Source organism: Suricata suricatta, chromosome 2, assembly GCF_006229205.1.
Source record: "Suricata suricatta isolate VVHF042 chromosome 2, meerkat_22Aug2017_6uvM2_HiC, whole genome shotgun sequence".
Lineage (NCBI taxonomy): Eukaryota > Metazoa > Chordata > Mammalia > Carnivora > Herpestidae > Suricata > Suricata suricatta.
This window is the reverse complement of record NC_043701.1, coordinates 140,110,436-140,122,085: the sequence shown is the minus strand read 5'-3', so window position 1 is coordinate 140,122,085 and position 11,650 is coordinate 140,110,436. Positions and strand designations below refer to the sequence as shown.

General features: G+C 57.3%; 1 protein-coding gene across 5 annotated transcripts in view; it reads right to left on the bottom strand.

Annotated features, from left to right (window-relative positions):
* The window catches only part of ZMIZ1 (zinc finger MIZ-type containing 1), a 181,366-nt gene that overhangs the window by 28,990 nt on the left and 140,726 nt on the right, over positions 1-11,650 (bottom strand). For all 5 annotated transcript variants that reach the window (XM_029932022.1, XM_029932026.1, XM_029932025.1 and 2 more), the window contains one exon: positions 4,021-4,165. In XM_029932022.1, the coding sequence (XP_029787882.1) occupies positions 4,021-4,165 (145 nt within the window). The remainder of the gene's footprint in view (positions 1-4,020; positions 4,166-11,650) is intronic.

The window sequence follows — 11,650 nt, the reverse complement described above, 5'->3', positions numbered from 1 at the left end:
TTTTTTTAATTTTCTGGGGGCAAGACGGGCCTATTACCCCCTGAGCTCTGGGTACAGCTGCATAAAAGCAGCTAACAACGAAGGCGGTGGGAAGTGACCGAGGAAAGGGGAGTGCGAGGGCTCAGCTCTGATTGACCCCTGCTTTGTCAGCCGGCCAGAGCGAGAGCGCCAGTCTGCTGGCAGCAGGCTGAGGGTTGGGAGAGTAATGACTGGCCTGTGGGACATCTGATGTGCCAGGCCCGTCGGCAAGCATGTTCAAAGTCCTGCACTGCTGTTATTCTAGTGCTACCGATGGGGAAACTGAGGCACCGAGAGATTAGTGAGCTGCCCAAACTGGAAGATGCCAGGGCAGCAGCTCGCCACCCAAAGCCTGGCTTAGGGCCCGTGCCCCAACCTGCTGCACTGAGGGGAGCACCGGGGCCACACCTAGGCACCTCTCTTCTGGGGGGTGGGTCGCAAACCCCTCTCCTGGAAGAAGGGCAGCACCCCTTGATTTTGGAGAGTTCCTCAGCCCTAGTGGGCTCTGACTGTAATTAAATGAAGAGTGTAAACAAGATGTATTAGGCTTTTAATTACTTTTGCAGCACTGATTTGCATATGGACAACATGCTAATCACAAATGGCTTTTTTAACCACTCATTTAAGATCTGAGAAAGAAGACAGGGACTTCTGCCGACAACAAGTCCAGGCCACTGCGGGGACAGGGCAGGGGTCCAGCTGTGGGGCTGCAGGCCCGAGGCCCCGTCCCGCCCCGGGCTGGCCTCTCCTGGCCCTCCTGCTACCCGAAGCTCTGCACATCCCTGTGAAGTGGAGAGAACACACACGCCTACAGCTAGTGCCATCAGGACCGGACTCCGGGACAGTCCAGCGACTGAGCCAAAGACTAAAGTTCTCCCCAGACATGTGGATACATGACACTCTTGACACCATCACCCTCAGCAACTGCCAAGGGGCTGCCGTGGCCTGACACCTTGTGTGTGTGTGTGCCTAATGGCTCAAGGGGTCACGGGCCCCAACTCCCGGTCTGGTGCTACGGCTCCGACCTCTGTGTAACCTTTCCTCTAAATGTCCCTGATGGAGCACCTGGGTGGCTCAGTCGGTCAAGCATCTGACTTTGGTTTGGGTCACAATCTCGTAGTTTGTGGGTTCAAGCCCCATGTCAGGCTCTGTGCTGACAGCTTGGAGCCTGGGGCCTGCTTCAGAGTCTATGTCTCCTTCTCTCTCTGCCCCTTCTCCACTCTCTTTCACAAAAATAAATAAACATTAAAAAAATAAACCTTAATGTGACAGTCACACAGTCCCCCAGAGATAGGCTGGGCCCTCAGGCTTCCAGGACCCCCTCACCCTGTTTTATTTACCTGTCTTCAGTGCCTACAGACAAAGACCCCTGAGTTTTCAAACAGCCAAATGACCCAAGCACCCAATCCTCAACATCGCAGTGCCCTTGAGCTCACCCGGCTCAGGGTCTCCCTAATGATAAGGCAAGAGGGGCTTCTGTCCCCACATCATTCAATACAGTTGTAGGGGAGGTGGTCAGAAAAGTTTCCTTTCTGTGAAAGTACTTGACTTTCTCTTCAACTTTCTTTCCTTCTGGTTTGGGAAATTACATGAGGACTTAACAGGTGATGCCCCCTGTGGGAATTTCCCAGGAAATTCATGAAGCTGTGAGTAGACACCAGCCAACCTCAAACCACTGGCTCATAATGTGCCCTCAGCCTCGGCCCTGGGCCTGCAGGCATGTGGACTGGTCCTTGTTCAACTTATGACACTTCTTTCTGGTCTCAACTGGCCTGCTACGGAATGGGAAACAGGGTAAGGTCTGGTTCAAGGGCGGGTTAGCAACCAGACATCCCCTCACTGATCTTGAATGGCCGGCAGCAGAGTGAAGGGCAGAGCACTGTGTGTGGTGCTGTGTGTTCACGGGTGAGTCACTGTCCGGCTCTGGGCCTGCTTTCCCTTCTAGAATATTCTAGCACATTCGTCCAGAATGTGCTATGTTATGGAGGCCACATTCCATGGAAGCAACTGGTCATTCATCAGCTCTCTATGAAATCTTCCAGGGCACAGGGCTCTCCTACCTCTGAGAGGCTTTTTGTATTCTTTATCATTTCCTGAGTACATACAGGGAGCTGAACCAGCAGTGGCACAGGTGGCACTGGGTGCCAGCCAGTGGCTCTTCAGCCCACTGAGGGAAAGCTCATTCAACTCCTAGAACGCACCTGCCCAGCTCTCAGATCAAGTCCTTGAAGGTCAAGGTGCACATCCTCTGAGCAGTCTCTTGATAGCCCGGCCACTTTCCTCCTTCCGAACCCCAAGGCCAGGCCTACCTGTCACCTAACCCTACCCCTGCCTTGATCTGCTGGCTCCCGATCTGCCTCACTGGGTCTTACTTCCCCAGCTAGCAAGATACGGCTCCGGGAGCACAGACATCCCTCAGCTGGTGACGGGATGGGCCATTCTCAGGCCAGCAGCTCATGGCCTGGCCAAGGCCTGGCTGGGGTCCAGATCCATGGTACTCCACAGCCTCCATGGTCATGGCCAAGCAGGTCTGAGGCAGGCGGGGAGGAGGCTAGGCTGGAAGGACAGGACGCATGAGGCAATGAGAGGCAGGAGGAGTCTGGCGGGGCGGGCTGGGGGCGGGCTCAAAGGAGGTTAGATGCAAGCTGGGCGCATTCAGCCATAGCTGGGGCACAGTGGCTGGGAGCCTCACAGACGGCAAGACCTGTAGCTCTTTGCTGAGCCCGGGCGAGGGGAGGAGGGCAGCCAGAGGTGGGTTTTGTCTTTCTAGAGTCATGGTTCTTAACCACAAGTGTTTGATACCCTCACCCCCAACAATGTGTGAAGCTACTTTAGCACCATGGGGCGGAGCAGTAGAAGAACGGAGTGGACAGGGACAAAGATATTAAATGCCCTGCAAAGTCCTGCACCATGGAAAATGCCCCAGTCTAAATGCCAATAGGACTGCCCACCAAGAACACACACGGAAGGGGGGCTGTCCCGAGTCTGCGTGGTTGGGCTGAGGGTGTAGTGAAGCGGTGGCCCTGGGCATCAGCAGCAGGTTGGCTGTCCTATGAAGTGCATCTGGCAGAGGCAGGAGTCATGTGTGGGGGCCGCCCTGTCTGGGCAGGGTGTTGGACCTAAGGAGCTCCCCTGTGGCTTCAAGAACCAATAGTCTCTAATTCAATTTGCAGAGTGTGGCCAGTGCCTGACTCTATGGCAGCCCCCCAGTGGCGTGACCCAGGTCTCCTGCAGTGTGCTCTGGGCCTCGGGTACCTCGGTCAGGCTGGGTGATGAATGAGAGCCTTGCTCTGACGGCAAATGCGCCTCCCCCCAACCACCAGCGGGACCCGCAAAGGAAAAGCAGACGGCATGACAGGCCTGCTGCTCCAGGGTCAGCTGGGAGAGCTCCCGGAGAGTGCATGCTCGGCTCAGCAAGGGACCTGCAGGATACTTAACTGCAGGCCTTGCTGGTCCTGACCACTCGCTCCTTCTGAGGCTGGTGCAGGGGGACTGGCCAGTTTCTTAGTGTCTGGTGGCCACCAAGCCACTCCCACCTGCTCCCTGGGGTTCTGGTGGCACAACCCCTGCACTAACAGCCCAGCCTCACTCAGCTCCTACGTGGTTGACCTGGGCTAACTCTGTCCCCATCCATCCGTGGAAAGATGGGGGCGGGGGCACCATCAGCTCTGTGATGCTCCTGGGCCCCTTCTGGGCCCTGGGTGTCTCTGGGTTCGCACAACACCTTGCTCAGGAAAAGAGGGAAGACCCTGGGCTCAGGACAGTTAACTTTCAGCCCAAAGTCTAGAACCTGAATAAAGAAGAGACAGCCCTCCACCGAAGGGACAAAGCAGTCAGGCTAGGTGAGGCCAACGCTTGCAGCCTCTGTTGTGATGTTGGAGGAGCAAACAGCAGCATTGAGAAAACAGGGAACATCCTCACGGCTGCTCAGAGGCCCCCACCCCAGTCCGGCCACCTGAGGGGCCGTTCCAAGCACACCCCTGGAGGAATGCGCCCACTCACCTGTGCGACAGAGTGGGTTTCATGGAGCTCATGGAGTTGAGGGGAGGCTGCATGGGGAGTTTCCCGGGGGGGTCGCTCTGGCGGCTCTTCTGATGTCGGAGCAGCAGCAGGCGGCCGAGCTCCTCGCACCAGGAGGACAGCAGGGCTACGAGGAAGGACAGGAAGGTCAGCGGGCCCTGCCACCACCTCCCCCTGCCATGGCAACACCCCCCCTCACCGGCCCAGACTGGGTGCTTCCACCTTGGTGTGACGCCCGGCGAGGCTCTAAGCCTCCTCATCTGTACAGCGGGACTAACACTCCGAAGGAAGGGCTAAAAGGCTCCTGACACGGTAGGGGGATGGCAGAGGGGGACACATTTCAATGGCCACCACTTTGAGAAGGACAGCCCAGAGGCGGCAAAGAGGAGAGACTGGATACAATGGAGGGGAACCTCAGAGGACACACCACCGGAGCGAGAGGGAGGGAGCCACGCACAGACCCTGCATGGGGTGACCTTCGGAAGTGCTGGTCCACCAAGACTTCTCAGCAAAGCCTCTGGACAGTCAGCCCCAGGTGTAAGGTAGGCAGGGCCCACTTCACAGGGAATCCAGAGCCTTCCTGGAGCCTAGTGATGGTCCCAGGAGTGCCTGCAGGGTCCTCCCTGGAAGTCCTCCCCGCAGAAGTGCCCACGCCTTCCAGTCAGCCCAGCGGCTGGCCCCTGTGCTGCTGGGCACCTGCGCTTCAGAGAACGAAGGATTTCCAGGACAGAGGGCGCGGCCCGAGGGTGGGGAGCTAGGCTAGTGTGTGCTGGGGACACCAAGGGCAGAAGCACATGAGGACCCTCCATGTCCAGACTTAGAGACCTTGCACACTGAGAGAAAAGCAGCTGACGTTAATGGGTGCTGGGGAATCATCCTCCACCCTCCTGATGTAACCACCAGGGGCGAAGAGCAACTCAAGATCAGTTTGTCTGGCCAGGCTTCCCAAGGAGCATGAGGGAGCATGGAAGGCTGGGCTGCACCTTGCTGCACAGCACCTTGCTGTGTGAGCCAACAGAGCTCGGAGACCCTCTCTGGGCCTCAGTGTGCTTGCAGGGGGAAAGGAATTACTTTGCCTGCCTTCCTCCCATGGCTGCGGTGAGGGGTAAGTGGGGAAACTGCTGAGACAACTGTGTGGGAGGAAAAAGGGTGAGCATACCCTGGCCACTGTCCCCCGCCTGCCATGAGTACTTCAGCCAGATGGGTGTGTCTGATAGCTCTGGAAGTAGCCAGCCCCGCCGGGCAGCAGGGAGCTTTTGGAACCAGGACTGTTCAGTTCAGCCACTTGGCTGGACACAGAGCCCCCTCCCTCATTTCCAGGCCCTCCCCTCCCATCTAGATGCCGTATGACAGGCTTCTGTGTCCTTTTGTTCAAATCTGCCCTGCCTGATCCAGAATGCCAGCTCTTATCCCCATTTTCCAGATGAGCAGACTGAGCCCAGCAGGCGAAGTCACTCACAGTAACTGCAGCTCGACGGTGGAGGCACAGATGATGTCCCCTGCCCCACACCCTGGTGGGAAAGCCCAAGCCTGAACCAAAACATGGGAGGGCAGATGAAACCCTTCAGGGGGTCTGTGGTCTCCAGACCTGCCAATCCAGTGAGGCTTACACGTATCATGCCCTTTACTGTGACCAGCTCTCACTGGGGGAAAACGACTTGAGGCACAAATCCCCTCCAGGAGTGGCTGCATAGGGCTGTCACTTTAAGTGCCCAGGCCCTGGAGAGGGTGCCCCATTAGCCTGAAAACCCGAAAGGCAGGGCCAGGGACCCCCTGAAGCCATGTCACACTCTGTCCCTTTCCATGACCTGCATAAGCTCTATCTGTAGTGGGGAGCGGTGGGTTCTTTTCTGCTCCCCCTGGGTGGCCAAGGACCAGGGGCAGCCACTAGGACCAGCAAGAGAACTCTGCCTGTGCCATCCTGCTAAAGCTGCCTGGAAGCAAGGTCCAGGGACCTGCTGGGGGCTCAAGGGCAAGGGAAGGGCAGCAGTTCTTGCAGGGAACGGGATGGAGTGGGGATGGGTCCTCCGGGGTTGGCTTTGCTGGTGCAGGGCCCTAGGACATCAGTCAAGGAGGAAAGTGTGGGCTGAAAAGCAGCCTGTGCCCCCGCCCCACCAGGAGAGCACCTGTTCCTGCCTCCAGGAGGGGCTCCTGAGGGATGAACTAGGTCTTAAGAGACATGTTCTGCCTCTCTGTGATGCTCACCTTGCTACCACCTGCACGGGGAGGCCCCTGCCCTGGTGTGTGTCTGCCCAGAACCGTGGCAAAGCGCCCCTAGAGCGGGCATCCGGCACACATCTGCCACAGCTGGATGGGGGGAGCAGCCTATTCTGAGAGGTTGGAACAAACAGAAATGAATTTCCAGATTGTTCCATTCTTCTCCCAAGCCCCTAGTTACTGCTTCGTGTGTGTGTATGTGTGGTGGGGGGATGGGGGCGGGGTGGGCACTGGGCATCTGGAGGCTCATTTGCACGCCAAGCACGAGGCCTGCTGGATCGCAGCGACGGAGGGACTGCTCGACCGCCCGCACAAAGGATGGTCACAGATGGTGCCGCCCGCTGCCCGCGGCCGCGCCTCCCAGCCCTCACTCCTCCTGGGGGCCACCGCGCCACAGAGGAGCTTTCCTCCAAGGTCACGGGCCACCGCCTGCTTGCTCAAGGACAGCCCTTGTCTTTCTCCTGCTAGTGGAGTGGTTTCGCATTAAGGGAATAAAAGGGAGCCGGTGGCATGGCTGTGAAGAGCCTGGAACGCTGTGAGCAGATGTGACATGTGTATTAGGCACTCACGGTATAGAACAGATGCCAGGAAGGCCATGTTCCTGCACCAGGAGGGAAAGGGCAGAGAGCGGGGGAAGCGGCACCCTTCACCCCCTCAGCCCGAGCAGCCAGAGAGCACGGAGGCCACACTGGCAAACACAGGGTGGCTGCTTGGGCATGGCAACCAACACAAGCTGTTCTGGGCAAATGCTGGTTTGTGATGACAGGTGGGAACGTGCAGCCACAGAGGGGGTCCAGGCACGTCAGAGACCCCGGAGGACTGACGGACAGAGGCAGGTATGGGATTGCACAAGGACAGAGAGATGGCCCACTGGGGGGCGGGGAGGGGAGTCTGGGTGTGCACTGCATGTGTGCGTGCATCTGGGCTGGGCTGAGCATGCGTGGTGCTCGGATGGGCCAGCCCTGCCTGCATGTCCCTCTGGTCCTGTGTGTCTCTCTCTGCCCTGGGGGCCCTCTGTGGTGGGAAAGGAAAAGGGTCAACTGAGCACAGGCTCTGGGACTCCGGACGGATGCCAGGCATGAAGAGTTCCCAGATGGGGTGGGAGGGACGGGAAGGCGTGGTGCGGCATGCATGAGGATGCTGGCGATAGGCAGAGTTTCAGGAGGGGACACAGCCCCCCCGCATCACAGGGGCCCCTCTGTGTGGACAGCCACCGCGGCGAGCCCTCTGAGTACCACTTCCCCAGACAGTCTGAGTTCCACCACTTAGAGCTACATGACCTTGGGCACATTATACAAGCTCTCTGGGCCTCAGTTTCTTTATCTGTTAAATAGGCATTAATAGTGATGCTCACTTCTTAGAGGGTTCGTGTGACATTTAAATGACACTAACCTGCTACAAAGTGCTGAAAACAGCGCCTGGTGTAATAAGCATGGAGACCCAGAAGGCACTGTGTGGGGTCTCTGGAGAGCAGGTGAGGGTCTGCATATGCTGCCTGTTCCTACTGGCAGAAAAGCACCTTGTGAATGGGAGGAGGCCATCCAAGTCCCCTCCAGGAGGTGTCAAGGCAGCCCCAGTGAACACCAGTGCCCACACTGCCCCAAGAGTGGGCAGGGGCAATGGTAGGCAGGCCATGGGAAGTGGGGGCTAAGTGCCCCAGCTCTGCAGTCTCACATGTGACAGGACTTGGCGCATGTTCCGCCACTGTGAGATTTCACACAGGCTGTTTCATGGCTTGGAGACCCAGTCTTCCTATCTGTGAAATGGGCTTAACAGGAGCTGCCTTGCCTCAGAGAATGGATGTGAGCTCTAATGAGTGTTGTCAACCAACTATGAGGTTACCCAAGCAGAAGCCAGAAAGAGAGGGAGGGAGGGCAGGGGCACAAAGGAACCCTGTAACCCACAGTAGTCCCAGCAAAGCAGCTCCTCAATCCCACACCGACCACCCAGCCCTGGGAGAGCAGGTGAGGCACTGACTTTGGAACCAGGCCATGAACCAGCCCAGCTCAGTCTCTACCACCCATGTGACACCTTGAGCAAGTTGCCTAATCTTCTTGGGCCTCAGTTTTCTCATCTCTAAAATGGGGTTGTGATCTTCCATTCCCCACCTAACAGGGTAGTTATTAAGGGTGAGCTGAGTTACCATCAGGCCATAGTAGGTGCTATACACAAGTTTGCGACAAATGCAATTAGCAACATTGACCTTGGTTGGTAGATGAGTGACTGACAGGATGGGGGCTGTGGGGTCTCTGGCAGCTTCAGACCATACAAGAGTCAAAAGAATTAAAGAGGTACGCAGTTCCAGAAGGGCCCAGGAGCTGGGGAGGGTGCACAGCACCTGTGAGTCCCGGGCCCTGGGGCAGATGATAGGCCCGTCTGCCTACCTGGCTGCGGCCCCTTCCTCCTGCCTCCCTCCTGAGCCACTGGGGTGGGTACCAAGGGGCAGAGTGAGGACAACATCATGTGCCCTGCTTTGCCTGAGACACAGGAGGCAAAAAGCACATCCTCCTTTAGAGGTGGCTCTGCCTTCGCTTCAGCCAGTGGAAAGGCGCCTTTCGCTCTGAAAGGGAGGAATTTTGGCTTCCCTGGGATCCGCCATGTGACTCCTAGCCCAACAGCAGCCATCTGAGGAGTTCCCTGGGGTCTGGAGCACCCCAAGACGCAGGCTCGAGCCCTGCACCTGGCCCTATCATGGGCCCTGCTCTTCAGCAGTGAGGTTCCTGATGGCCACATCACAGGGGAAGGCACAGCCCTGAGGGTCACTGGATGGGACAGGGGATTTCAGCCAGGAGGGACACACCAGTTGAGCTCTCATGCTCTGACCTCCTGTGCTTGTCTCCCTGCAACTTACCCAGGAAGCCACAGGGACACCAGGACTCCCATTCCAGACCTGCCACAAGCTTAAACTAGGGTCATTTGCCAACAGCATGTGTCTTACAGTCAATGCCATGTCATGGGGTGATTAGTAGCATGGCTTCCTTCCTAGTGGGACATAAACAGTGGTGTGTATGACAGTGGGGGCATCTTCTTTTAAGGGGGTACAGTAGATGCGTCTAGGGACCCCTGTGCCAGAAGGTGCTACAGCTAAGGCAGCATGAGTGCTTCTGAATGAGGAATGGAAATGAACTCAAGGTCTGAGCCCCAGGAGGGCACACGATGCACATCCAGGAGGACAGGGTGGGAAAGTTCCCAACATTTGCTCCCCAAAGATCTTCCTGGCTACCCCCCACCTGCAGCCAGCACAGTATGTTTGAGGGGCAAGCAAAAGGCAACCAGATAAAAAAGCGAGGGCAGGTCCAGAGTGGCGTCCTAGGGCATCCTAGTCCTGGATTGTCTCAGATGTGTCTTCCTCGGGGACAGTGACAGGCCCTGCATGTCTCTGTACCTGCAGCTTCTGGCAGAGGGGACATGCAGGATGGGCTGACCAGATGGACTAGCAGGACGGGGCTGGTCTTACCAGAGGGATGGTGGGGTGAGTGGGGGTGGGAAGAGGCGGCACAGCAGGACTTGGGAATTGCAGGTAGGGAGGGTGGAGCCACATTCTCCAGACAAGCCCAGCAGCCAGGCCCACGGACAATGAGCCCATGTGGGTGGAGGCAAGGCAGAGGCTGGGGTCAGGGAGTTAGAGCATCAGAGGGGTGATCGAGCTCACCCCAGCACAGGAGAAAGGCTGCCTGCCTTTCACCAGGCTGCACTCCAGCTTGAAAAGCAGCCAGGAGCCAGGGGCAGCCAAGTGGCCACAGGAAACAAGGTGTTTGTTCTTTATATAAGGAGGCGAGCAAGGGACGGTCAGACAGTAAGAACCCTGGGGCAGCTCGTTCTGGGGAAGGTCTGCGGACTGGGAAGGGATGGGAGCAGCATGGAGGTGGGGGGGTACATGAGGGGGAAGATACAGAGACCTGGATGTAAGGGCCAAGCCAGACAATTATCAAATGCACTGCAGCCTGGGGAAGCTACATGCAAAATGAAACAAAGGCGTATTAAGTATCAAAGAGCATCTTAGCGGCTAAAAGGCTGCTGGAGAACAGAAGAACTCTGTGAGTATGTGTGTATGTCTGTGTCTGTGTGTGTGTAAGAGAGAGAGAGAGAGAGAGAGAGAGAGAGAGAGAGAGAGAGAGAAGTGGGGGATGGAGGAGGAAAGGGAAAGAGGAAGAAAGGAAGGACTTCTGAGACCCAGGGCTGGGGCACCTGCTGGCCATGCGCTGGGGAAGGGAGTGAGGAAGACTCTTGCAGGACAAGGCACAAAGCACCCTTGGGAGCATGCTAATAGTTCACTGCTCAACGAAGAGCATTAAGAACCCATTCTCATAGGTTCCCATGCCATCAGCTCGCTGAATCCACGCAGGATCCTCTGCAGTGGCATCAGGAATGGAAAGTCTGGAATGGGTGGCTAGAGGGCCCTGCCCGGTGTTAGGCGCAAGTATGGGCCTCCACGTTGGGATCCTCCCAACTCCGGCCCCGTGTCTGAGCTCCTGTTCTCTCATCCATCCAAATCCCCAGGAGCATCGGAAGTTACCTCCGGAAGACGCCCCCTCCCCTGCCCCAAGCAAGGACCCCTGCAGCCTGACTGCGGTGAGTCCCCTTTGCTTCTTGCCTGTTGCAATCACCTTCTGCAGCCCTTGTCCCTTCTCCTCTGAATTATGACAAGCCCGGCGCATCATTTATCTGTCTCCAAACCTGCCTCCTGCCACCCCACACCCTGTAAGGTGGCCAGAGGAATTTTCCCACAAATGTATTCTGATCACCTCTCTCCAGTCTGTGTGCCCGGAGGCTGCACGCGGCTTGGTGGAAATGGTAGATGCTCAATGGATGCGGAAGTGAGTCAGACAGCCAGGCTTTCCGGGGGAAGGTACACTGTCGTGTTGTGAGAGCACGAGCCCCATGGGCCACAACAGGGGCCGAGAGGGGTCACGTCTGCACCCCCAGTGCCCAGCACAGCCCTTGGCACAGGTGATGCACCAATACGACCACCGGACTGAAATGAATCACAGCTGGATAACCTAATGCAGTCAAGGTGGGAGGGAAGGACAGACAGTGCCTGCTGCATCCGAGAGCCAAACAACTGGGGCACGGCTGATGCCCTGTGGCTTTTGAACCTGCCAGCAGCTCCCCATTCCCCAGGGGCTGGGATCTGGCCTTAGGAGAACCAGCCCTGAAAGGAATCCTATCATGACGTGTCTAGGGATTGGCGCTGCCATCAAATAACATCTATTAACTGAATCAACTGACACCTGTTTTGCAACACACACACCCCCCTGGTGGGCCACGCCAAAATGGAGAAGGGAAGGAAAGCGGATTACGGACACAACCTCGGTCCCTGTGCCTTCAGAGGCTGGCTGCCGCCCCAGGGTTCTCTCTGCTCTTGGGTTGACACTGGTGTTTGTGTGGATGGGTC